The 27863-nt window shown below is 42.5% G+C and overlaps 2 protein-coding genes across 2 annotated transcripts in view; both read right to left on the reverse strand.

The window, feature by feature from the left end:
* LOC113035146 (protein NLRC3-like) lies at window positions 1-27800 on the reverse strand. Its single transcript, XM_080299760.1, has 5 exons — window positions 27683-27800; window positions 27350-27457; window positions 24736-26503; window positions 13746-13922; window positions 1-450 (listed from the first exon to the last, which is right to left on the reverse strand). Exons 1-5 carry the CDS (start codon window positions 27798-27800, stop codon window positions 255-257), a joined length of 2367 nt encoding a protein of 788 aa, XP_080155886.1. The 3' UTR covers window positions 1-254.
* Window positions 1-27863, reverse strand: part of LOC113015973 (NACHT, LRR and PYD domains-containing protein 12-like) — a 748422-nt gene that overhangs the window by 573547 nt on the left and 147012 nt on the right. The window lies entirely within an intron of this gene.

Below are 27863 nucleotides of genomic sequence, written 5' to 3' on the forward strand. Positions count from 1 at the left end.
TTTCAGTGTCAGACAGACTTTAAGGTGGAATGAAGAGTTGGAGAGTTTCACAGTGAATTATCCAGTGGAGGATTTTTCTTCTTCTTTGAAGGTTTGAAATGTGAACATTGTTCTGCTGCAGTCAATGGACTAAACCAGAGAAGAAGAAAACAGACTTTACCATGAAGATCCTCAGTGTGGATCAGTATAATATCAGCCTGATGTCTGCAGTTTAGTGTCAGCACAACTTTCACATCATATTCATCTCAGCACAACTAAAACATGCTGACTGACCCCAGAGTTTCAAGTCCACATCCTGGACTCTCCAGGAAACCACACAGATGCTTCACTCCTGAATCCTGCAGCTTGTTGTTGGAGCTCAGGTCCAGCTGTCTCAGATGGGAGGGGTTGGACTTCAGTGCTGCTGCCAGATAATCACAGCTGATCTCTGACAAACCACAGTTGATCAATCTGTATAAAGAATGAAATATGTAAGTTTATTAGACAAAGTGCTTGAAATCATTCAGTGTTTCATCATCTGTTCAGAGCTGAAGAAGGTTCAGAATGTAGAAGTTTAGAAAATGGAAACTCCAAACAGCTGACAGAGTTCATACGCCTTTGTCAGGGTCAAATTCAAGCAAGACCATGTGAAAATTAAAACACATCATCCTAGGTGAACTTAAACACCTTTGTTTCCCTTTTGTTAAGACATAGAAAAGTACACCACACAAAAATACTGCAAAAGGAAACGGTCGCCTTATATACATAGTGTATAAACTCAAAATGCACATTTCACTTCAAATTAAGATTAAGGCTTTGAACAGATCACATAGTTCAGTTCAACATATAAGACTTTAAGAATGCACAAGCATCTACTTAAAATCTATTTAATTTATCATCCATGATATTATTTTGTACAATTCCAATGTATTTTGTTCATCTCCCTTAAATAAACAGGCAGTCTTAAAGTATGAAATATTCATATACAAACACATATAAATGTGTGTACTGTCTCAGTGGCTGATAGTACCCCACAGGCCTCAGTGTGAGCTTGAAGACATTTATAATGTTTAAGTAGTTTAATGTGCAGGTGCTGACGATAAACACATTTTGAATGAAAGCCGGGGAACTTTGGTAGCACAGAAACAAGTGGCTATTCTTTGTGACTATATGGATCACTCACAATACCATTATTTCACACAAAGGCACCAAATTAATACTCAAAAAAGCTGCAGCAATACACACAAATATAAACAGTACTTGGTGACAACTTTGCTTTTAGCCTTTAACCCTTCTTGACTACTTTTGATGTGGCCTCTATATTTTACCTTTAAAAACAGTTTATCTTGCCAATCTGTTATTTTCTCATTTTGACCAACTGTATCAGCACAATTTATCTAAATTCAGACAAAATTTAAAATACAAGTAGAAAGTGATATTTTGACTGTAAAAACCACACACATGTTTAACGAATCATCTTCATAACTTGAAATGCAAATAGAGATTGTACACTTTTAAAAATACGCACACGTTTTGCAAACAACAAAGTTATATGGTACTATTTACCAAAAAATGCAGCCAAGGCTCAGACGTTTTTCATATAATCATTTCAAACTATTTACAGAACAATCAGGTGTCAAACAATAGTTTGTGTCACTCTAACACATATGAGAACAGCACAGGGATAAACCTGCAGGTCTGACAGCAGGTGTGTCACTCAGCGTTTACACTGCAATCTGCCTTTGTTGGCTTTAAGGCAGCAACTGTGACGATCACTAGTAGAACTGACACACAAAACAAAACAACAGCTACACACTAAATACACAAGACAACAAACTAACTTGAGACCAAACACGGTAAACGTCACAAATCTCTCACGTATCAAAACTCTCTCTCTCTTTCGCTCACTCGCTCTCTCTTGCCGGTCACTCCTAAAACTTCCCCCTTTTGCTAAACAACCAAATGTCATGTTTCCATATCATTTTTGATTGGTCGACATGGTACATTTTCCCACCTATAGGGCTTTGGAGCGTGATGTCACGGGAGATGGGCCATGCCCCCTTCCGCCATGACAGTAGGCCAGCCAAAGGATACCATTTCAGCTATGGATCGTACGTGTTGTGTTGTCGGTTGCAACGTTAGATCACACGATCGTGAAGGCAAGAAGCTGGATAACGGGCTCTCTTTTCATCGTTTTCCATCCTGGAGGCAACGTGAGGGATCCCATGTATCCGATATTACTAAACAAAGACGTCAGGCTTGGATTGCAGCGGTGAGACGAGCGGATATCGAGTTCTCTGCAATCCCCAGCTTTTTGTTGGTTTGCTCACGGCATTTTCTTTCCGGTGAGTTCTAAATTAATTCATATCACTCTTGAAAGGCTTTTAGTGTTATTTTCAATGTGCTGAGGTCATAGATAATGAGATAAAACATGCTAATGTGTGATGCTGCAGAACCACATCATGTCGACTGAGTAGCTTATGATTTGGCATTATTGCAGGCAAACCCGCATATGAAATGGATGTAACAAATCCAGACTGGGCACCAACACTGCACATGGGGCATGACGACATACCTGTATCAGACTCGGACCGGCACTCAAGGCGTACGCAACGGAAGCGAAAAAGAGCACCCATCGGAGGTAAACAACCCCCCCCCCTCTAAAAACATACTAAATTGCTATCACTGTACACTAATCCGCACATAACTTCCAGATGAATCACACACCTGTCATTGGAATATTGGTGTACATTTACCTTATGTCTAATTTTATCTTACAGGCTTTCGTTATGCAGCTGCAGAGTCTGAAGGTGTGCCCCGTGCAGAAGTGATTGATGAAGATCTGACAGAAGACCAACAGCAAAATCACAATGTCATGGAGGCAGTGGACAGCAGTTGTGTTGGACAAGTGGAGGTTGAGGTACCAGCTGCAAATGTGGATATACTGAAGAAATGTAAACCTTTTAAAATGATGACAGATTACAAACTCTCAGCTGTGTCTGTAATCAAACCTCTGTAACTTTGCTTCACTTCAGCAGCATCAGCTCATGTACACATGTTGATTCATGGTTTGCTTCAGTTTTTGATGGACTGCAGAATATTTTGAAGGTTATCTGCTATAAAAAGCCAGAACAGGAAAATCTGCTTCATGTGTTTCTGTTTGATCCTCAGTGACTTTGACACAAAGGCCTCTGCTGTGATGATCACACCTCTGATCAAGTCTCACAGTGTCAGCTTTGTTTTTATACATATGGATATGTGCTGATAAATGATCAGAGTTATAATATTTCCCACTGCCTGCTGTGTGCCGTGACCTTTGACCTGCTAAAGACAGTCAGCTGTGGATTATTCATTGTTGTGTCTGATACTTAGAACTGTGAGGAAGAACACTACACAGTTCATCAGGGTCCCCTCTCTCTGAATCAGGGAAGGTGGGCAGCCCGCGTGTGGGCCGCGGGCCATACGTTGAGTCTCACTGTTTGAAATGTGAACATTGTTCTGCTGCAGTCAATGGACTAAACCAGAGAAGAAGAAAACAGACTTTACCATGAAGATCCTCAGTGTGGATCAGTATAATATCAGCCTGATGTCTGCAGTTTAGTGTCAGCACAACTTTCACATCATATTCATCTCAGCACAACTAAAACATGCTGACTGACCTCAGAGTTTCAAGTCCACATCCTGGACTCTCCAGGAAACCACACAGATGCTTCACTCCTGAATCCTGCAGCTTGTTGTTCCAGCTCAGGTCCAGCTGTCTCAGATGGGAGGGGTTGGACTTCAGTGCTGCTGCCAGATAATCACAGCTGATCTCTGACAAACCACAGCTCCTCAATCTGTATAAAGAATGAAAGATGTAAGTTTATTAGACAAAGTGTGAGCTTGAAATCATTCAGTGTTTCATCATCTGTTCAGAGCTGAAGAAGGTTCAGAATGTAGAAGTTTAGAAAATGGAAACTCCAAACAGCTGACAGAGTTCATACGCCTTTGTCAGGGTCAAATTCAAGCAAGACCATGTGAAAATTAAAACACATCATCCTAGGTGAACTTAAACACCTTTGTTCCCCTTTTGTTAAGACATAGAAAAGTACACCACACAAAAATACTGCAAAAGGAAACGGTCGCCTTATATACATAGTGTATAAACTCAAAATGCACATTTCACTTCAAATTAAGATTAAGGCTTTGAACAGATCACATAGTTCAGTTCAACATATAAGACTTTAAGAATGCACAAGCATCTACTTAAAATCTATTTAATTTATCATCCATGATATTATTTTGTACAATTCCAATGTATTTTGTTCATCTCCCTTAAATAAACAGGCAGTCTTAAAGTATGAAATATTCATATACAAACACATATAAATGTGTGTACTGTCTCAGTGGCTGATAGTACCCCACAGGCCTCAGTGTGAGCTTGAAGACATTTATAATGTTTAAGTAGTTTAATGTGCAGGTGCTGACGATAAACACATTTTGAATGAAAGCCGGGGAACTTTGGTAGCACAGAAACAAGTGGCTATTCTTTGTGACTATATGGATCACTCACAATACCATTATTTCACACAAAGGCACCAAATTAATACTCAAAAAAGCTGCAGCAATACACACAAATATAAACAGTACTTGGTGACAACTTTGCTTTTAGCCTTTAACCCTTCTTGACTACTTTTGATGTGGCCTCTATATTTTACCTTTAAAAACAGTTTATCTTGCCAATCTGTTATTTTCTCATTTTGACCAACTGTATCAGCACAATTTATCTAAATTCAGACAAAATTTAAAATACAAGTAGAAAGTGATATTTTGACTGTAAAAACCACACACATGTTTAACGAATCATCTTCATAACTTGAAATGCAAATAGAGATTGTACACTTTTAAAAATACGCACACGTTTTGCAAACAACAAAGTTATATGGTACTATTTACCAAAAAATGCAGCCAAGGCTCAGACGTTTTTCATATAATCATTTCAAACTATTTACAGAACAATCAGGTGTCAAACAATAGTTTGTGTCACTCTAACACATATGAGAACAGCACAGGGATAAACCTGCAGGTCTGACAGCAGGTGTGTCACTCAGCGTTTACACTGCAATCTGCCTTTGTTGGCTTTAAGGCAGCAACTGTGACGATCACTAGTAGAACTGACACACAAAACAAAACAACAGCTACACACTAAATACACAAGACAACAAACTAACTTGAGACCAAACACGGTAAACGTCACAAATCTCTCACGTATCAAAACTCTCTCTCTCTTTCGCTCACTCGCTCTCTCTTGCCGGTCACTCCTAAAACTTCCCCCTTTTGCTAAACAACCAAATGTCATGTTTCCATATCATTTTTGATTGGTCGACATGGTACATTTTCCCACCTATAGGGCTTTGGAGCGTGATGTCACGGGAGATGGGCCATGCCCCCTTCCGCCATGACAGTAGGCCAGCCAAAGGATACCATTTCAGCTATGGATCGTACGTGTTGTGTTGTCGGTTGCAACGTTAGATCACACGATCGTGAAGGCAAGAAGCTGGATAACGGGCTCTCTTTTCATCGTTTTCCATCCTGGAGGCAACGTGAGGGATCCCATGTATCCGATATTACTAAACAAAGACGTCAGGCTTGGATTGCAGCGGTGAGACGAGCGGATATCGAGTTCTCTGCAATCCCCAGCTTTTTGTTGGTTTGCTCACGGCATTTTCTTTCCGGTGAGTTCTAAATTAATTCATATCACTCTTGAAAGGCTTTTAGTGTTATTTTCAATGTGCTGAGGTCATAGATAATGAGATAAAACATGCTAATGTGTGATGCTGCAGAACCACATCATGTCGACTGAGTAGCTTATGATTTGGCATTATTGCAGGCAAACCCGCATATGAAATGGATGTAACAAATCCAGACTGGGCACCAACACTGCACATGGGGCATGACGACATACCTGTATCAGACTCGGACCGGCACTCAAGGCGTACGCAACGGAAGCGAAAAAGAGCACCCATCGGAGGTAAACAACCCCCCCCCCTCTAAAAACATACTAAATTGCTATCACTGTACACTAATCCGCACATAACTTCCAGATGAATCACACACCTGTCATTGGAATATTGGTGTACATTTACCTTATGTCTAATTTTATCTTACAGGCTTTCGTTATGCAGCTGCAGAGTCTGAAGGTGTGCCCCGTGCAGAAGTGATTGATGAAGATCTGACAGAAGACCAACAGCAAAATCACAATGTCATGGAGGCAGTGGACAGCAGTTGTGTTGGACAAGTGGAGGTTGAGGTACCAGCTGCAAATGTGGATATACTGAAGAAATGTAAACCTTTTAAAATGATGACAGATTACAAACTCTCAGCTGTGTCTGTAATCAAACCTCTGTAACTTTGCTTCACTTCAGCAGCATCAGCTCATGTACACATGTTGATTCATGGTTTGCTTCAGTTTTTGATGGACTGCAGAATATTTTGAAGGTTATCTGCTATAAAAAGCCAGAACAGGAAAATCTGCTTCATGTGTTTCTGTTTGATCCTCAGTGACTTTGACACAAAGGCCTCTGCTGTGATGATCACACCTCTGATCAAGTCTCACAGTGTCAGCTTTGTTTTTATACATATGGATATGTGCTGATAAATGATCAGAGTTATAATATTTCCCACTGCCTGCTGTGTGCCGTGACCTTTGACCTGCTAAAGACAGTCAGCTGTGGATTATTCATTGTTGTGTCTGATACTTAGAACTGTGGGGAAGAACACTACACAGTTCATCAGGGTCCCCTCTCTCTGAATCAGGGAAGGTGGGCAGCCCGCGTGTGGGCCGCGGGCCATACGTTGAGTCTCACTGTTTGAAATGTGAACATTGTTCTGCTGCAGTCAATGGACTAAACCAGAGAAGAAGAAAACAGACTTTACCATGAAGATCCTCAGTGTGGATCAGTATAATATCAGCCTGATGTCTGCAGTTTAGTGTCAGCACAACTTTCACATCATATTCATCTCAGCACAACTAAAACATGCTGACTGACCTCAGAGTTTCAAGTCCACATCCTGGACTCTCCAGGAAACCACACAGATGCTTCACTCCTGAATCCTGCAGCTTGTTGTTCCAGCTCAGGTCCAGCTGTCTCAGATGGGAGGGGTTGGACTTCAGTGCTGCTGCCAGATAATCACAGCTGATCTCTGACAAACCACAGCTCCTCAATCTGTATAAAGAATGAAAGATGTAAGTTTATTAGACAAAGTGTGAGCTTGAAATCATTCAGTGTTTCATCATCTGTTCAGAGCTGAAGAAGGTTCAGAATGTAGAAGTTTAGAAAATGGAAACTCCAAACAGCTGACAGAGTTCATACGCCTTTGTCAGGGTCAAATTCAAGCAAGACCATGTGAAAATTAAAACACATCATCCTAGGTGAACTTAAACACCTTTGTTCCCCTTTTGTTAAGACATAGAAAAGTACACCACACAAAAATACTGCAAAAGGAAACGGTCGCCTTATATACATAGTGTATAAACTCAAAATGCACATTTCACTTCAAATTAAGATTAAGGCTTTGAACAGATCACATAGTTCAGTTCAACATATAAGACTTTAAGAATGCACAAGCATCTACTTAAAATCTATTTAATTTATCATCCATGATATTATTTTGTACAATTCCAATGTATTTTGTTCATCTCCCTTAAATAAACAGGCAGTCTTAAAGTATGAAATATTCATATACAAACACATATAAATGTGTGTACTGTCTCAGTGGCTGATAGTACCCCACAGGCCTCAGTGTGAGCTTGAAGACATTTATAATGTTTAAGTAGTTTAATGTGCAGGTGCTGACGATAAACACATTTTGAATGAAAGCCGGGGAACTTTGGTAGCACAGAAACAAGTGGCTATTCTTTGTGACTATATGGATCACTCACAATACCATTATTTCACACAAAGGCACCAAATTAATACTCAAAAAAGCTGCAGCAATACACACAAATATAAACAGTACTTGGTGACAACTTTGCTTTTAGCCTTTAACCCTTCTTGACTACTTTTGATGTGGCCTCTATATTTTACCTTTAAAAACAGTTTATCTTGCCAATCTGTTATTTTCTCATTTTGACCAACTGTATCAGCACAATTTATCTAAATTCAGACAAAATTTAAAATACAAGTAGAAAGTGATATTTTGACTGTAAAAACCACACACATGTTTAACGAATCATCTTCATAACTTGAAATGCAAATAGAGATTGTACACTTTTAAAAATACGCACACGTTTTGCAAACAACAAAGTTATATGGTACTATTTACCAAAAAATGCAGCCAAGGCTCAGACGTTTTTCATATAATCATTTCAAACTATTTACAGAACAATCAGGTGTCAAACAATAGTTTGTGTCACTCTAACACATATGAGAACAGCACAGGGATAAACCTGCAGGTCTGACAGCAGGTGTGTCACTCAGCGTTTACACTGCAATCTGCCTTTGTTGGCTTTAAGGCAGCAACTGTGACGATCACTAGTAGAACTGACACACAAAACAAAACAACAGCTACACACTAAATACACAAGACAACAAACTAACTTGAGACCAAACACGGTAAACGTCACAAATCTCTCACGTATCAAAACTCTCTCTCTCTTTCGCTCACTCGCTCTCTCTTGCCGGTCACTCCTAAAACTTCCCCCTTTTGCTAAACAACCAAATGTCATGTTTCCATATCATTTTTGATTGGTCGACATGGTACATTTTCCCACCTATAGGGCTTTGGAGCGTGATGTCACGGGAGATGGGCCATGCCCCCTTCCGCCATGACAGTAGGCCAGCCAAAGGATACCATTTCAGCTATGGATCGTACGTGTTGTGTTGTCGGTTGCAACGTTAGATCACACGATCGTGAAGGCAAGAAGCTGGATAACGGGCTCTCTTTTCATCGTTTTCCATCCTGGAGGCAACGTGAGGGATCCCATGTATCCGATATTACTAAACAAAGACGTCAGGCTTGGATTGCAGCGGTGAGACGAGCGGATATCGAGTTCTCTGCAATCCCCAGCTTTTTGTTGGTTTGCTCACGGCATTTTCTTTCCGGTGAGTTCTAAATTAATTCATATCACTCTTGAAAGGCTTTTAGTGTTATTTTCAATGTGCTGAGGTCATAGATAATGAGATAAAACATGCTAATGTGTGATGCTGCAGAACCACATCATGTCGACTGAGTAGCTTATGATTTGGCATTATTGCAGGCAAACCCGCATATGAAATGGATGTAACAAATCCAGACTGGGCACCAACACTGCACATGGGGCATGACGACATACCTGTATCAGACTCGGACCGGCACTCAAGGCGTACGCAACGGAAGCGAAAAAGAGCACCCATCGGAGGTAAACAACCCCCCCCCTCTAAAAACATACTAAATTGCTATCACTGTACACTAATCCGCACATAACTTCCAGATGAATCACACACCTGTCATTGGAATATTGGTGTACATTTACCTTATGTCTAATTTTATCTTACAGGCTTTCGTTATGCAGCTGCAGAGTCTGAAGGTGTGCCCCGTGCAGAAGTGATTGATGAAGATCTGACAGAAGACCAACAGCAAAATCACAATGTCATGGAGGCAGTGGACAGCAGTTGTGTTGGACAAGTGGAGGTTGAGGTACCAGCTGCAAATGTGGATATACTGAAGAAATGTAAACCTTTTAAAATGATGACAGATTACAAACTCTCAGCTGTGTCTGTAATCAAACCTCTGTAACTTTGCTTCACTTCAGCAGCATCAGCTCATGTACACATGTTGATTCATGGTTTGCTTCAGTTTTTGATGGACTGCAGAATATTTTGAAGGTTATCTGCTATAAAAAGCCAGAACAGGAAAATCTGCTTCATGTGTTTCTGTTTGATCCTCAGTGACTTTGACACAAAGGCCTCTGCTGTGATGATCACACCTCTGATCAAGTCTCACAGTGTCAGCTTTGTTTTTATACATATGGATATGTGCTGATAAATGATCAGAGTTATAATATTTCCCACTGCCTGCTGTGTGCCGTGACCTTTGACCTGCTAAAGACAGTCAGCTGTGGATTATTCATTGTTGTGTCTGATACTTAGAACTGTGGGGAAGAACACTACACAGTTCATCAGGGTCCCCTCTCTCTGAATCAGGGAAGGTGGGCAGCCCGCGTGTGGGCCGCGGGCCATACGTTGAGTCTCACTGTTTGAAATGTGAACATTGTTCTGCTGCAGTCAATGGACTAAACCAGAGAAGAAGAAAACAGACTTTACCATGAAGATCCTCAGTGTGGATCAGTATAATATCAGCCTGATGTCTGCAGTTTAGTGTCAGCACAACTTTCACATCATATTCATCTCAGCACAACTAAAACATGCTGACTGACCTCAGAGTTTCAAGTCCACATCCTGGACTCTCCAGGAAACCACACAGATGCTTCACTCCTGAATCCTGCAGCTTGTTGTTCCAGCTCAGGTCCAGCTGTCTCAGATGGGAGGGGTTGGACTTCAGTGCTGCTGCCAGATAATCACAGCTGATCTCTGACAAACCACAGCTCCTCAATCTGTATAAAGAATGAAAGATGTAAGTTTATTAGACAAAGTGTGAGCTTGAAATCATTCAGTGTTTCATCATCTGTTCAGAGCTGAAGAAGGTTCAGAATGTAGAAGTTTAGAAAATGGAAACTCCAAACAGCTGACAGAGTTCATACGCCTTTGTCAGGGTCAAATTCAAGCAAGACCATGTGAAAATTAAAACACATCATCCTAGGTGAACTTAAACACCTTTGTTCCCCTTTTGTTAAGACATAGAAAAGTACACCACACAAAAATACTGCAAAAGGAAACGGTCGCCTTATATACATAGTGTATAAACTCAAAATGCACATTTCACTTCAAATTAAGATTAAGGCTTTGAACAGATCACATAGTTCAGTTCAACATATAAGACTTTAAGAATGCACAAGCATCTACTTAAAATCTATTTAATTTATCATCCATGATATTATTTTGTACAATTCCAATGTATTTTGTTCATCTCCCTTAAATAAACAGGCAGTCTTAAAGTATGAAATATTCATATACAAACACATATAAATGTGTGTACTGTCTCAGTGGCTGATAGTACCCCACAGGCCTCAGTGTGAGCTTGAAGACATTTATAATGTTTAAGTAGTTTAATGTGCAGGTGCTGACGATAAACACATTTTGAATGAAAGCCGGGGAACTTTGGTAGCACAGAAACAAGTGGCTATTCTTTGTGACTATATGGATCACTCACAATACCATTATTTCACACAAAGGCACCAAATTAATACTCAAAAAAGCTGCAGCAATACACACAAATATAAACAGTACTTGGTGACAACTTTGCTTTTAGCCTTTAACCCTTCTTGACTACTTTTGATGTGGCCTCTATATTTTACCTTTAAAAACAGTTTATCTTGCCAATCTGTTATTTTCTCATTTTGACCAACTGTATCAGCACAATTTATCTAAATTCAGACAAAATTTAAAATACAAGTAGAAAGTGATATTTTGACTGTAAAAACCACACACATGTTTAACGAATCATCTTCATAACTTGAAATGCAAATAGAGATTGTACACTTTTAAAAATACGCACACGTTTTGCAAACAACAAAGTTATATGGTACTATTTACCAAAAAATGCAGCCAAGGCTCAGACGTTTTTCATATAATCATTTCAAACTATTTACAGAACAATCAGGTGTCAAACAATAGTTTGTGTCACTCTAACACATATGAGAACAGCACAGGGATAAACCTGCAGGTCTGACAGCAGGTGTGTCACTCAGCGTTTACACTGCAATCTGCCTTTGTTGGCTTTAAGGCAGCAACTGTGACGATCACTAGTAGAACTGACACACAAAACAAAACAACAGCTACACACTAAATACACAAGACAACAAACTAACTTGAGACCAAACACGGTAAACGTCACAAATCTCTCACGTATCAAAACTCTCTCTCTCTTTCGCTCACTCGCTCTCTCTTGCCGGTCACTCCTAAAACTTCCCCCTTTTGCTAAACAACCAAATGTCATGTTTCCATATCATTTTTGATTGGTCGACATGGTACATTTTCCCACCTATAGGGCTTTGGAGCGTGATGTCACGGGAGATGGGCCATGCCCCCTTCCGCCATGACAGTAGGCCAGCCAAAGGATACCATTTCAGCTATGGATCGTACGTGTTGTGTTGTCGGTTGCAACGTTAGATCACACGATCGTGAAGGCAAGAAGCTGGATAACGGGCTCTCTTTTCATCGTTTTCCATCCTGGAGGCAACGTGAGGGATCCCATGTATCCGATATTACTAAACAAAGACGTCAGGCTTGGATTGCAGCGGTGAGACGAGCGGATATCGAGTTCTCTGCAATCCCCAGCTTTTTGTTGGTTTGCTCACGGCATTTTCTTTCCGGTGAGTTCTAAATTAATTCATATCACTCTTGAAAGGCTTTTAGTGTTATTTTCAATGTGCTGAGGTCATAGATAATGAGATAAAACATGCTAATGTGTGATGCTGCAGAACCACATCATGTCGACTGAGTAGCTTATGATTTGGCATTATTGCAGGCAAACCAGCATATGAAATGGATGTAACAAATCCAGACTGGGCACCAACACTGCACATGGGGCATGACGACATACCTGTATCAGACTCGGACCGGCACTCAAGGCGTACGCAACGGAAGCGAAAAAGAGCACCCATCGGAGGTAAACAACCCCCCCCCCCTCTAAAAACATACTAAATTGCTATCACTGTACACTAATCCGCACATAACTTCCAGATGAATCACACACCTGTCATTGGAATATTGGTGTACATTTACCTTATGTCTAATTTTATCTTACAGGCTTTCCTTATGCAGCTGCAGAGTCTGAAGGTGTGCCCCGTGCAGAAGTGATTGATGAAGATCTGACAGAAGACCAACAGCAAAATCACAATGTCATGGAGGCAGTGGACAGCAGTTGTGTTGGACAAGTGGAGGTTGAGGTAGCAGCTGCAAATGTGGATATACTGAAGAAATGTAAACCTTTTAAAATGATGACAGATTACAAACTCTCAGCTGTGTCTGTAATCAAACCTCTGTAACTTTGCTTCACTTCAGCAGCATCAGCTCATGTTCACATGTTGATTCATGGTTTGCTTCAGTTTTTGATGGACTGCAGAATATTTTGAAGGTTATCTGCTATAAAAAGCCAGAACAGGAAAATCTGCTTCATGTGTTTCTGTTTGATCCTCAGTGACTTTGACACAAAGGCCTCTGCTGTGATGATCACACCTCTGATCAAGTCTCACAGTGTCAGCTTTGTTTTTATACATATGGATATGTGCTGATAAATGATCAGAATTATAATATTTCCCACTGTCTGCTGTGTGCCGTGACCTTTGACCTGCTAAAGACAGTCAGCTGTGGATTATTCATTGTTGTGTCTGATACTTAGAACTGTGAGGAAGAACACTACACAGTTCATCAGGGTCCCCTCTCTCTGAATCAGGAAAGGTGGGCAGGCCGCGTGTGGGCCGCGGGCCATACGTTGAGTGTCACTGTTTGAAATGTGAACATTGTTCTGCTGCAGTCAATGGACTAAACCAGAGAAGAAGAAAACAGACTTTACCATGAAGATCCTCAGTGTGGATCAGTATAATATCAGCCTGATGTCTGCAGTTTAGTGTCAGCACAACTTTCACATCATATTCATCTCAGCACAACTAAAACATGCTGACTGACCTCAGAGTTTCAAGTCCACATCCTGGACTCTCCAGGAAACCACACAGATGCTTCACTCCTGAATCCTGCAGCTTGTTGTTCAGGCTCAGGTTCAGCTCTCTCAGATGGGAGGGGTTGGACTTCAGTGCTGCTGCCAGATAATCACAGCTGATCTCTGACAAACCACAGTCCCTCAATCTGTATAAAGAATGAAAGATGTAAGTTTATTAGACAAAGTGTGAGCTTGAAATCATTCAGTGTTTCATCATCTGTTCAGAGCTGAAGAAGGTTCAGAATGTAGAAGTTTAGAAAATGGAAACTCCAAACAGCTGAAGCCAACAGGAAGCAGCTTCAAACAAACACAACAAGAGAAAAAACTCTGAATGTTTCACATTAAAGTCGTACATTTCTCATAAAACCAGGACAAAGACTTGAAAAAGTCGTGTTTTTCCTTCCAGGAACCACAAGGCTTCACTTTTAAAGGTGAAGTGTGAAAGAAATGGACATATTTGAAGTCCAACACCTTTTTCCAGTCACATTATTAAAGCAGACAAACTACAAGCTCATTTTCATTCCAACAAGTCATCTTCTGACCTGGACTAACAACACTGGTCTCTATGTGCAGCTGGCTGTGAGACCAGTGCTCAGGGAGCGTCTACAAAGTGCAACACTGAAAGAACATCACACACTAGCTGTGTCCCAAAACGTCGGCTGCATCCTTCGGAGGACCCGGTATTCGCGGTCTACGTGGGCCGGGTCCTTCAAAGACCGAAAAGGCTGGAAGTGCGAGGCTGTGAAATGGGACGGTCTAGCCTTCAGATTTGCGTCACCGTTGTGTCGGTGGAGTTTAATAAACTCGGCCGTCTGCTCCTTGCTATCTAAAATATAACAGGACACTGGCGTAAATTCTCGACCGTCTCACACTTCTGTTTAATCAGTTTCCTGTTTAACGTTTATTCAGCTGTGTGAAAATCCCGGAGGAACTTTGATCTCAGCCAAACCGATTTACTCCGGAACAAATAAAACACAGAAAAAAGGCAAACAATTACATTTTTAAGTTATCCGAGTGACTTATATATCATGTTTCACCTGAGTAGTGAAATCAGAATCAGAATCAGAATCAGAATACTTTATTGATCCCTGGGGGAAATTATTTTTTGTTACAGTGCTCCATTTTAAACCAACATTAAGACAAGACAGACAATACGCTAACTAAGAATAGTACAATATATACATATATATACATACATACATACATACATAAGTCACTTATAAATAAATAGTTGGAAAAGAAACATGTGTAGCTGTAGCAGCAAACAGTGTGTTAAGTGGATGCGTTGTACAGGGAGATGGCCACAGGCAGGAATGATTTCCTGTGTCGTTCAGTGGTGCTTTTCGGTAATCTCAGTCTCTCACTGAACGTGCTCCTGTGACTGACCAACATGTCATGGAGTGGGTGGGAGGTGTTATCCAACATTGTCTTTATCTTGGACAGCATCCGCCTCTCCGACACCACCTTGAGGGAGTCCAGCTCCATCCCCACAACATTGCTGGCCTTACGGATCAGTTTATTAAGTCTGTTGGCATCTGCGACCCTCAGCCTGCTCCCCCAGCATGCAACAGCATAGAGGATCGCACTGGCCACCACAGACTCATAGAAAATCCTCAGCATTTTCTGGCAGATGTTGAAGGACCTCAGTCGCCTCAAAAAATAGAGACGACTCTGGCCCTTCCTGTAAAGTGCTGTGGTGTTTTTAGCCCAGTCCAGTTTATTGTCAATGTGTACTCCAAGGTATTTATAGTCCTCCACAATGTCAACACTGACCCCCTGGATTGAAACAGGGGTCAAGTGTTTCCCGGTCTTCCTGAAGTCCACGATCAGTTCCTTGGTCTTTGCCACGTTGAGCTGCAGATGATTCTGCTCACACCACGTGACAAAGGAGTCGACCACAGCCCGGTACTCTGTCTCATCATCCCTGCTGATGCATCCAACCACCGCAGAGTCATCAGAAAACTTCTGAAGATGGCAGGTCTCTGTGCAGTGGCTGAAGTCTGTGGTGTAGAGGGTGAAGAGGAAGGGGGAGAGGACAGTCCCCTGTGGTGCCCCTGTGTTGCTAATCACCTTGTCAGACACACACTGTGGGAGACGTACATATTGTGGTCTTCCTGTCAGGTAATCAACAATCCAGGACACCAGAGAAGCATCCACCTGCATCGCTGCTAACTTATCACCCAGGAGGGTCGGCCTGATGGTGTTGAAAGCACTGGAAAAGTCAAAAAACATGACCCTCACAGTGCTCGCCGGCTGGTCCAGATGGGTGTAGACACGATTGAGCAGGTAGATGATGGCGTCCTCTGTTCCGAGACGAGGCTGATAAGCGAACTGAAGGGGATCCAGATGTGGTCTTACTATGGGTCGCAGCTGGTCCAGGATGAGCCTTTCCAGGGTCTTCATGATGTGGGAGGTCAGTGCCACGGGCCTGTAATCCTGGGGGCCACTGGGACGAGGCGTCTTTGGTACAGGGACGAGGCATGATGTCTTCCACATCACCGGGACCCTCTGCAGACTCAGACTCAGCATAAACAGTTTATGAAAGACTCCACACAGCTGGGGGGCACAGGCCTTGAGGACAAGGGGACTCACTCCGTCTGGTCCAGCAGACTTGCCTGAGTGAAGTCTCCTCATTTGCATCTCAACCTGGTATTGAGTGAAGGTGATGGGTGGGGGAGGGGTGTCAGGAATCTCACAGGAGGCAACATGTGAAGAGAGAGGCTGGCACAGTGGTGTGGCTCTGGATTCCAGGCTGACTGCAGGTGAGGTTGTGGGGGTGGGAGCAGACACTGTGGTGTCGAATCTATTGAAAAACAGATTCAACTCGTCGGCTCTATTCTCACCTCCCTCAGCTCCCCTGCTGTTGGTTGGCCTGAATCCAGTGATGGTCTTCATGCCCCTCCACACCTCTCTCATGCTGTTCTGCTGGAGTTTCCACTCCAGCTTCCTCCTGTAATTGTCCTTAGCCTCTCTGATCTTGTCCTTTAGTAACACCTGGACCTTCCTCACCTCCTCTTTGTTGCCCCCTCTGAAAGCCCTCTTCTTGTTGTTGAGGAGGGCTTTGATGTCCTTAGTCACCCACGGCTTGTTATTTGGGTAACAATGAACAGTCTGAGCTGGAACAATGGAGTCGGTGCAGAAAGTTATGTAGTCTGTGATACACTCAGTAAGCCCATTGATGTCCTCGGCGTGAGGCTCACAGAGTGTTTCCCAGTCGGTCACCTCGAAACAGCCCTGTAGTTCCGCTATTGCCTCCTCTGACCACCTCCTAACAGTCCTGGTGGTCACAGGTTCCCTCCTCACAATTGGCACATAGCGGGGGGTGAGGTGAATCAGGTTATGATCTGACCTACCAAGTGGGGGGAGGGAGGAGGAGCTGTATGCATCCTTGACGTTAGCATACAGTAAGTCTAAAGTTTTCTCTCCCCTGGTGGGACAGTCCACATATTGTTTGAATGTTGGTAGTGTATTGTCCAGTGATACATGGTTGAAGTCACCCGAGATCACAATAAAGGCACTCGGGTGCTGAGTCTGTAGCCGAGCTATGGCAGAGTGGATAGTGTCACATGCAGCTGTGGGGTTAGCAGAGGGGGGAACATAAACAGCCACCAAGATGACGTGAGAGAATTCCCTGGGTAAATAATACGGCCTGAGTCCAACAGCACACAGTTCAGTGTCCGGGCAACAAATCCTTTCTTTGATTGTTATGTTGGCAGGGTTACACCACCGGTTGTTAACTAAAACAGCAAGCCCACCTCCTTTACGCTTACCGCTAGCGATGCTGTCCCTGTCCGCCCGAACAGTGTGGAAGCCTTCCACGGAAGCATTCTCATCGGGAATGACCTGGTGCAGCCATGATTCGGTGAAACACATCAGGCTACACTCTCGGTATTCCCTCTGACTCCGTACCAGTGCTGAGAGCTCGTCGATTTTACTTGCCAACGATCGCACATTTCCCATCACGATAGACGGCAGACACGGTTTAAACCTCCTCCTCGCTTCGAGCCTCCGCTGTCTCACCGTCACCTTTTTTCTTCTCTTCTGTCCTTGACCTCTGCATCCCCGATGTGTTTTCCTCCAAATTTCAGCTGGTACCTCTGCGGGCACTTCTGCGGGCCTGGCCAGCGAGCCGGCCAGCATCAGGGCGATCAGCTGATCTCTGGAGTAAACAGTCCGTGCGTGTAGGAGATGTGCCGCGGTCCCGTTCCATGATAAAAGTAACAGTTCCACGGCCACCAGAAGAACAAAAACTCTCTCAATCCACATGATTGAGTAAGAGATAGAAAACGGAGGAAAATACAAGTCAGAAAAAAAAAGAATACGTAAGAAAAAAGAGCTAAACTAAGAGAAAAGCAGGAGCGACTGTAACAGGCTGCACGCTGGTTGGCGCATGCGCACTTGAAAGAGCGGGGTCTGAAAACGATGAAGCCGGGCGTCCGCTGCTCTCGCCGGCTGGAGTGACCATTGAACCCCCCGGCTTGCTAGCGAGCGGGTGGGGAACAGACGTCTCCGAAAACGTCGGCACACTTTTGCAAATATGCGATGTCTTGATAAACCAAGCAGATATTTGAAGTTTACACAGCTACTTTCTCGCCTGAAAATATGTTAAAAGTTTATTTTGTGACCCAGAAAGATTAATAAGAGTAATTTGAAAACTTAGTAGCAGCCGCCATTGTTGGCAGCTGAAATTTGGCTGGGCCGCGCTATGAATTCTGGGATATGGTGGGCCACGAAGGACACACCCGACGAATCCTTCAAATTCGGGGAAATGAAGGACGCATTTGTCGGGCACATTTGAAGGAGTCGACAAATACGGACAACCTTCATCGCCTGGCTGTGATGTAATCGGCCTTCAAATGCAGCCTCTGGAGGATGCAGCCGACGTTTTGGGACACAGCTACTAATTTGCTTCCATCATCCAACCTGAAGAGGAAACAGAGACGCCTCCCCTTCAGAGTAAAAGCTGCTCCTTTTGGACACAGTATCAAAGAAAGTCTACAGTATAACATAGAAAAGACAGAACAAAGTTTTGGTTGTTTTTAAATTGTGCAGAAATGAAACTACACTAAGCTCAATTATGTGACAGACATTTCATCCCATGTCAGTTTGGCCTCATCCTGGGCCGGATTATCCAGCACACACTCTGACCACAGGCCCAGGGGCCACGCACAGCTGGGCTCCATCCAAGAGACAGCAAACAAACCAACACAATAATAAAAAGCACCATGTGATCTTCTTACATCTTCAAGACAAACATAGTAAAAACATGAGCATATTTGTTTCCTGATAAAATGATGTGACAGGTAGAACAGAGTAAAGTGGTGGTGTTACAGCCTTTCTCCCCTCTGCTGCCGAGGCTGTTAGTCTCTCCCAAACTCAGCTACAGGACTTCCAAATGAATGAAAGCAGCAGAAGTGGCTTTACAAATGAAAGAGGAAGAGGAGAAGAAGAGGAGAGGGAGGCCACCCTGACCATCACTCCAGCTGAAAACATCACACTTCCATTAAAGTTGGTGAGGAAATGTTGAGCAGGATGAGCTGCTGGCTAATCTGGAGGCTGTAGCAGCAGCTCACAGTCACAGTGGATTTCCACTCATGAAAAAGCTCTGGCTGCTTCATTTCTCATCTCATATCAGAGACTTTAAAGCTTCACTGAAGCTGTACTGTGATGCTTCCATATCCCAGTGAGGCCTCCATAATGATTTCAGCTGTTCTGTACACACACTGTGTGCCCTGTATGGCTCAAAGTCTCTGCAGCCTGTTTTTATCTGCTATCATCAGATCTTCATCATCCTCATTCACATCCCTCACACACTCTACAGCCTCATCAGCACTGACTTCATCTTCACTGACTGATGGAGCACAACATGAACCTGTGGAGGCTGAAACACTGTCCTGTCAAACATCTCCCCGTCACCACTCCACTTCTGTCAGCCTTTAAATGAACCCTGCTCAAGTCTGTCACTTCTGTTTGGAGCCAAAAGAGGTTAAAGATTATGCCACTACATTCTTGTCTAGAAAATATTAAAGTGTATTTGGTGACACACAAAAAAGGGTAAAAGTATAGTTTGGGTCCACACATGTCCAAACCCTGGTGTGTAGGCCTACTTAGTATTGAGAAAAGCCCACTAAAAGAACGCCCACCAGACCAAAGCAATGGTGTTGACTTGATCAGCATTAACCCCGCCCCCTGACTTTGATGGGTGAAGCTGACAAATAAAATGTATTTATGAACAGCGATGCAGGGCCAGGAGTAGCAACGTGAATTAAATAAATACATCATTAAATAATTCATTAAATGTGTCAGTAAAATAATTAAAATAGAAAACAAACCAACAAAATATGTAATTAACTAATTTGAATTGTACATAAATACTTAATGAATTATTTTAAATGAAATTAACTGATAATTCATTGTGATTTTGTTTTGTGTTTTGATGAGCTAATAATCAGCTCTCTTTTTCTCATTGTTGTTCTAAGCCGCTTATCCAAAGGTAAGGCACTACCTGTTGAATTATTTCCAAAGTGTGCCAAATTGGACATTACAAATTAAAGTCTACTCACTGAAATTACTGGGGAATGCCTGCTTTGATTTTGATGAGAATCTCATGACAGTACTGAGGATTTAATGCAGTTGGACTGCTAAAAATGATTGAATGCGGTTGGACCGCTAAAGGATTTAATACGGTTGGACCGTGGAAAGCAGTTGGACTGCTGAGTGATTTTAGTATATTAGGGAATTTGGTTATTGTTTGGGGTGGAGCCCGTATTGGTTATAAGGTTGGACCTGCTTCAGTCTTACACTTTTTTGGCTGTTTTACTGTTGTTCCAAAGTATTATAAATTATTCAAGAACGTCAGTTGGACTGATAGGAAGCACAGTGCTCAGAGGTAACGCTTGCCAATGCCAAGGACGCTTAGGCATTGTCCTCGAAGAGGGATAGTCAGTTGGTCACTGTGGAGCTTGGGGCACTCCAGAATAACTAGGAGTTAGAGTCTCCTTACCGTTTGGAACGGTAGTCTGCGCTTTTTTGGCCAGCAGAAGTTGGACTTCGGGCGTGTAACTTTAACTTAAAACTTCGGGGTAAGCCTTGGCTGTGAAATGCCAAAAATAGAGCTTCAGGCAAAGTTTGGGTTGGTTGACGCTTTTAAATTGAGTTAGGGATTTTAGAGATGAGGCCAGAAACTGTTGGACAGATACTGGTTAATTGATCACAAAAAAGTTGGACTTTATCGGTTGGACCGTTAACTTAAATTTGTCGAAATTGTTTAGGCGCTAAAGCTGACAGATGTGACAGTGGTTGTAAATATAAGACGTCTTTGTAATATAAAATAAGAGATCTCTGTGTGAAAGGAGTCTGAGGCAGTGCTGGAGCTATTTTTAGACTGTGTGTGTGTGAGTGTGAAAATGCAAATTAGTCAGCAGTGAACTGTTTAAACCACAGTTGGTTTTACAAATACTGCTGCAAACATTGTTGAGTGTGTGTTTAAGACGCCATTTATGTTCATTACAGGGCTATAAATAAAGTTTTGAGTTGCCGTAGTGGATGTATAGTAATTGACTGAGTTTTGATATATATATATATAAATATAGTGAGTGCACTGTATATATTTAAGACTAACATATTACTTTTAGGAGTAACCTCTCATCAGCAATAAATGCTGGTGTGTTTTATTTTTTCTATTCTATGTGTGTGCTGTGAGAATTAATAGAGGTTTCAATTGTTTTCTTTGACTTGCTCTTTCTGATTATGAAAGGCATGTCTGAAATACTCTTAGGAAAGCGTGTTGTGAGTATATTCCTCAACTCTTGTCACAGTTTAAGTGTGTGAATGCTGTGAGTAGCAGGCTTTGAGTGATTGGGTGTGATTTGTACAAAATAATAAATAATAATAACACTATGAAAGTTGATAGTAGAGTGAGTGCAGTAGTGGAAGTGTGAGAGAAAAGGCGGTGTGTGTGTGAGACGATCTGACAAACGCAAAGAATTTAGTATATTTAGAAGTGTGTGCGTGAAATAAGGGTGAATTGTTTTAGATCAAGACTTAGTAAAACAAGAGTTTTATTAGCCTGTAAAAAAAACAAATCAGGAGAGATAGAAACAGAAAATATGGTTCTGAGCAGCTGCAAGGTTGACAGGAAATGGTGTGTGTGACAGGAACTTTGCATGCCCATAAAAGGAACTGACTGTGACAAGTGAGCACACAGAGAGAGAAACATACGAGTTAAACTCCAGGCAGATGAAGCAAATGGAGGTTTTAAGAAAAGAAATGAAAAGGATATTAATTGTATGCTTTAGTGTGTCAATACAGGTGGACTTCTTTCAACCTAGAATCTTGAGTACAAAACCATTGATTAACAGAATTGGGAGGAAAACAGGCCAGATTTTGGCTTAAAATTTTACAGCTTGACCTCCCACTTGTCCCGATCCTGAGAAGAAGCTCATAGGACAGTTAATCTCCTGATGAAGACCGACAGAACATCGTGGACTTCAAGAATTAACAGCAGGCAAAAGACAGTGCAACTGAAACTACACTGACGATACCAGCAGCAGCATGGAAGAAAAGCACGTGATGGAAAATGCACGGTGAACTGCAGGCTGGTAAGAACAGTGTGACATAACTGTTTAAAGACACTGAATGGGATATTTTGCCAGGCTGGGATTTAATCTAAAAGGAAAATACTGAAAAGAGCAACGGAGAAGAAACAGACTGTGTTTGCTGGGGATCACAAGACAACAAAGGACACTAAGAGAAGGGCACAGGGGCCAGTGGGAAGGTGAAGCCCAGACGAGTTCGACTGCGAGAATAGAGGGTACAATTGGGTTGAAATTGAAGCCGGAACTCAGGATGGTTTAGGGATGTCCACGTCACAAACAAAGAGGTAAACAAAAAGAAGGTAAAATAAAGAGAGAAAATAACTGACAATTACATTAATGAATAGAAGACACACATACAGATATTACATAGATTTATTTTTAGGATAAAGGGGAGAGCTTATACGTAGAAATGACTTTTTATACATATTGCATTTTGTGCCTTTAAGGGAGTTGTGGCTCAATTCGTCTCTTGTGGGTCACGAGCCTTTGGCTAGCGCTATGATTAGCCAATCTACTGTGAGGATGATATGAGTTATTGAAGGATTGCACACGCTTACAGACATATAGAGTCCATAAACACACATGACAGTATTGATTCCAGGCAAAAGGCCTCAAATTAATTTAGCGTTTAACTGAACTTGAGCTGGCCCTGTAACAAGTGACAGAAAAGAGGAACTGAATAGGAGTTTCTTGCTTTAGAGAAGGACCAAAGGAAGGAAAGCATATATTTTGGTTAAGTCTGATAAACTAGAATGAGAAGGTATTGTTACATCAAAGGAGCAAGATGAAATAAAAAGGCTGTACCAAAAACAGGCTATAACATAGGAAATGTGAGTTTTAAAATGAAGTTAGTGTTAACACACAGGAGTTGTTTCAAGGCAGCGTTTAGCTGTGATAAAATGTATGCATGAGTAATTGCTTATATGTTTAAACTTAATTGATTAAAGTGGTTGTTTTTTTTTTTGGATCTTTTAGTAGAATAGGCGCTTATAATGATTTTCTTGTGAAAGGAGATTCTAGGTCAGAGTGGAGGCCTTGCAGCAGCGAGACTTCTGTGTACAGGATGTTGATGATTAGATAAGGCAAGCGACAGGAAACGCATGCAGGGACGTGAAAGCAGCGTTTTAAGAGTTTTAAAATGATGAGTAATGTTGAAGAATATATATAAATACAAGTCAATAAGTCAAGAAGATAATTAGGATCAGGCTTTTGATTAAAGAGTCCCAAAGATGATAAGTTAGGGAGGTGCAGGAAAAGGTGTTTGGTTTGCTTTACACAAGATCTCGGCGACCACAGGGGGGTGAGGATCCTGGAGGCCCGAGGCATGATGGACCACAAGAGAGGGACGCAGAAAAACCCTAATCTTACGCATGGAGTGTTCTCGAGGGGGAGCTGGTGTTTATTACTGGACCACTTAGATGACATGAGGTTGTCTGATTTGCTGAGCCAGAGGACGGCTAGAGAGGGTCAGAGCGGGAGTGGTGACCCCGATGTCCATGATGCCATGGATGGACATGGAAGCAGCTGAGTGGGCCGAGGAGTGACCCAACACAATGTATTGTGACCTCTGGTGTTCCAGAGGTCGAGAGAGGGAGTATTGAGATTGGAGAGATATTTTGCTGCTATTGTTAAAGGCTCATGTTCTCACTTAGATCATCGATTTCTACTTGCATTTCTTTCTGGGAAAAATGGGGATTACTTTGGAAACAGGAAGTATTTTCCCCAATAAGCAGCCCTGGATTAGTAAATCACTCCAACATGTTCTCAGGCAGAAGAAGCTGTCTTGTTATGTGTTAAAAGTCATTGTGGTTTTGATTTGACGTATGCATATATTCTGTTTGTGACGTATGAGGGGGCGTCATTAAATTCAAGCCCTGATGGTATAAAATATCTGTTTATGCTTTGATTAAGTCGGAGATCAGCCCGGTCTGCGAACGGAGCTGGTCTTCCCACGCGTGTATTTCATTAAAATCGTTTGACCAAGTTCTGGACCATGGTTGTTTGTACTCTCCTTCCCCAATATTTGAACCTTAACATTAGTTTACTCAAAATAATTTTAAGACATCAATATTAAAGGTTAAATTATGATAATGAATACATGCAACTATAACTGATGACATAAGAATTTGGATATTTTAAGCTAAAGCGAAGGTGCTGACTCACTTGGCATGTTACTCTCAAATCCTCCCTAATAACAATAACATAATTACACTTTAGCCACAAGAGGGCAGCAGCATTAATACAAGTCACGTGTATATAAAGGTACAGTGATTATGTTACAGTGATTTTGACAAAGAAGTTGATGCAGTGTGTTTTTCATAACATACCAACCAAATTAAATAATAAAAACTTTATAACTTACAGAGCTTTTTTAGAGGCTTTGACCACTGGCAGCAGCCTCAGAAGAGCCTCCTCTGAAGCAAAGTATTTCTTCAGGTCAAACACGTCCAGATCTTTTTCTGATGACAGTAAGATGAAGACCAGAGCTGACCACTGAGCAGGAGACAGTTTATCTGTGGAGAGACGTCCTGAACTCAGGGACTGTTGGATCTCCTCCAGTAGAGAACGATCATTCAGTTCATTCAGACAGTGGAACAGATTGATGCTTTTCTCTGCAGACAGATTATCACTGAGCTTCTCCTTGATGTACTGAACTGCTTCTTGATTGGTCTGTGAGCTACTTCCTGTCTGTGTCATCAGGCCTTGCAAACGAGTTTGATTAGTCTTCAGACCCAAGAGAAAACGAAGGAACAAGTCCAGGTGTCCATTGGGGCTCTGTAAGGCCTTGTCCACAGCACACTGGTAGAAGTATTTCTCTGTCTGAGAGCTTGTTTGTTGCTCTTCCAGCAGATTGAGTCCAGAGTTGATGAAGGTCAGGTGGACATGAAGAGCAGCCAGAAACTCCTGAACACTGAGATGAACAAAGCAGAACACCTTGTTCTGGTACAGTTGTTTCTCCTCTTTAAAGATCTGTGTGAACACTCCTGAGTACACTGAGGCTGCTCTGATATCGATGCCACACTCTGTCAGGTCTGGTTCATAGAAGATCAGGTTTCCTTTCTGCAGCTGATCAAAAGCCAGTTTTCCCAGTGACTCAATCATCTTCCTGCTCTCTGGACTCCAGTGTGGATCTGTCTCAGCTCCTCCATCATATTTGATCCTCTTGACTTTGGCCTGAACCACCAGGAAGTGGATGTACATCTCAGTCAGGGTCTTGGGCAGCTCTCCTCCCTCTCTGGTTTCCAGCACATCCTCCAGAACTGTAGCAGTGATCCAGCAGAAGACTGGGATGTGACACATGATGTGGAGGCTTCGAGCTTTCTTGATGTGGGAGATGATCCTGCTGGCCTGCTTCTTATCTCTGAATCTCTTCCTGAAGTACTCCTCCTTCTGTGGGTCAGTGAACCCTCTGACCTCTGTCACCATGTCGACACACTGAGGAGGGATCTGATTGGCTGCTGCAGGTCGTGTTGTTATCCAAAGGCGAGCAGAAGGGAGCAGGTTCCCTCTGATGAGGTTTGTCAGCAGCTCATCCAATGAGGTGGACTTTCTTGTTTCAGTCAGGATTTTAGTTTTGTTGAAGTCCAAATGAAGTCGACACTCATCCAGACCATCAAGTATGAACACAACCTGGAAGTCTTCAAGCCTGCAGATTCCTGATTCGTTAGTTTGATTAAAGAAGTGATGAACAAGTTCCACCAAGCTGAACTTTTCCTCTTTCAGCACATTCAGCTCTCTGAAAGTGAATGGAAATATGAACTGGATGTCCTGGTTGGCTTTGTCTTCAGCCCAGTCCAGGCTGTATTTCTGTGTTAAGACTGTTTTCCCAATGCCAGCCACTCCCTTTGTCAGCACTGTTCTGATTGGTTCGTCTCTTCCAGGTGAGGCTTTAAAGATGTCTTCTTGTCTGATTGTTGTTTCTGGTCTGTCTGGTTTCCTGGATGCTGTTTCAATCTGTCTGACCTCATGTTCCTCATTGACCTCTGCAGTCCCTCCCTCTGTGATGTAGAGCTCTGTGTAGATCTGATTCAGGAGGGTTGGGCTTCCTGCTTTAGCGATGCCCTCAAACACACACTGGAACTTCTTCTTCAGTTGGGCTTTAAGTTCTCGTTTACAGAGTGGAGCAAATTCTGAAAGTAAGAAATTCAGAAAATAATATTATGTAATAAATATGTCTGTGAAGGTTCTCAGTTATCCAGGTCATCGTAGTCAAAGGAGCTTGCAAAGAAAAGCGTCTGGACTTCTTTAAGTTACTTGAAGACGTTTCACCTCTCATCCGAGAAGCTTCTTCAGTTCTAAGGTCAAATGGTGGAGAGTCCCAGATTTAAACCTAGTGGGAGTAACCCCCCACAGAGGGACAAAAGGACCCCCTGATGATCCTCTAATCGCCTGAGCCAAGGTGTGAAACTGGGTTTGGGTCCCAATCAGCCAGAGTTTCGGGTGAGTTCATTATGAAACCTGGCCCCACCTTATCATGCGAATTCCTGAGGTCAGATGGCCCAGGATGTGAGTGGGCGTTAAGGCGTCTGGGAAGGGATCTCAAAACTGGATTATAGATGGCAGAGAGTTGGTGTTGTAAACCACCGCTGTTGGAAACACGCAGTTCTTTGAATCTTTGGGCTGAAGGAAGGACAATACTCGGTGTATATATGCTCAATCAACAATCATTTATTTCGGTACAAATCACAATAAGAGCATTACAACGTCCGGACGGGAGAGATGCCTGCAGAGGTTCGACAGCATGTCTCAAAATGGTGGCAACTTTCACAGACTTTTATAGCTAATCCTGACCCCCCTCTTTGTCATAAAAGCTGCATCTTCACATCTTCACATGTTTTTCTAATTCTTACCCCCTATTATCAGCAGAGGCGCTCCTAGTCTGACCATGGCACAAACACCAACCGCTTCATTTGGTATTCGCACATGCAGACTCCCACCTCCACAATAATAGTACAAACCGGCTCGAGCCCAAGTACCCACGACCGTGGCGCTCGCACGCGCTGCCTCTCCTCTTCCTGGAAATGTGGCCTCACACCAATCAGCTGGGATCTCGCCAGCGTCATACTCCTGCTCTCCTGGATCATCTGCAGTAAAATTAAAACAAGTATAATTAGCTTTCCTCGGTGTGAACGGTCCGGGAATGGTGTTATTATCTATTGGGGGAAATAAAGCAGATAATGGAGCACATTTTCCTGTAGTTACTGCTCTCCGAGTAAGTCGGAGCATGCAATCAAAACCCCAGGGGTCCTCTGGATACAGAGGTGCCGGTTCAATAAATAAACGTGGGCGTGCTGTAGCGCATGCCACACAATCCGACACCTTTTGCTCTTTTGTAGTTTCAATCAGCCAGTCCAACCACAGGTTGCTGTCCACATATCCTGTGGCACGAGACATCAGCTGTCGGGGTTTCCACTTTGTGTAGTCCATTTTTGTTACCTTAGACACGGAAGGTGGGGCTTTGGTTGATGCGGTGTCGCTGCTAGATAAATT

This window comes from Astatotilapia calliptera, chromosome 3, assembly GCF_964374335.1.
Source record: "Astatotilapia calliptera chromosome 3, fAstCal68.1, whole genome shotgun sequence".
Lineage (NCBI taxonomy): Eukaryota > Metazoa > Chordata > Actinopteri > Cichliformes > Cichlidae > Astatotilapia > Astatotilapia calliptera.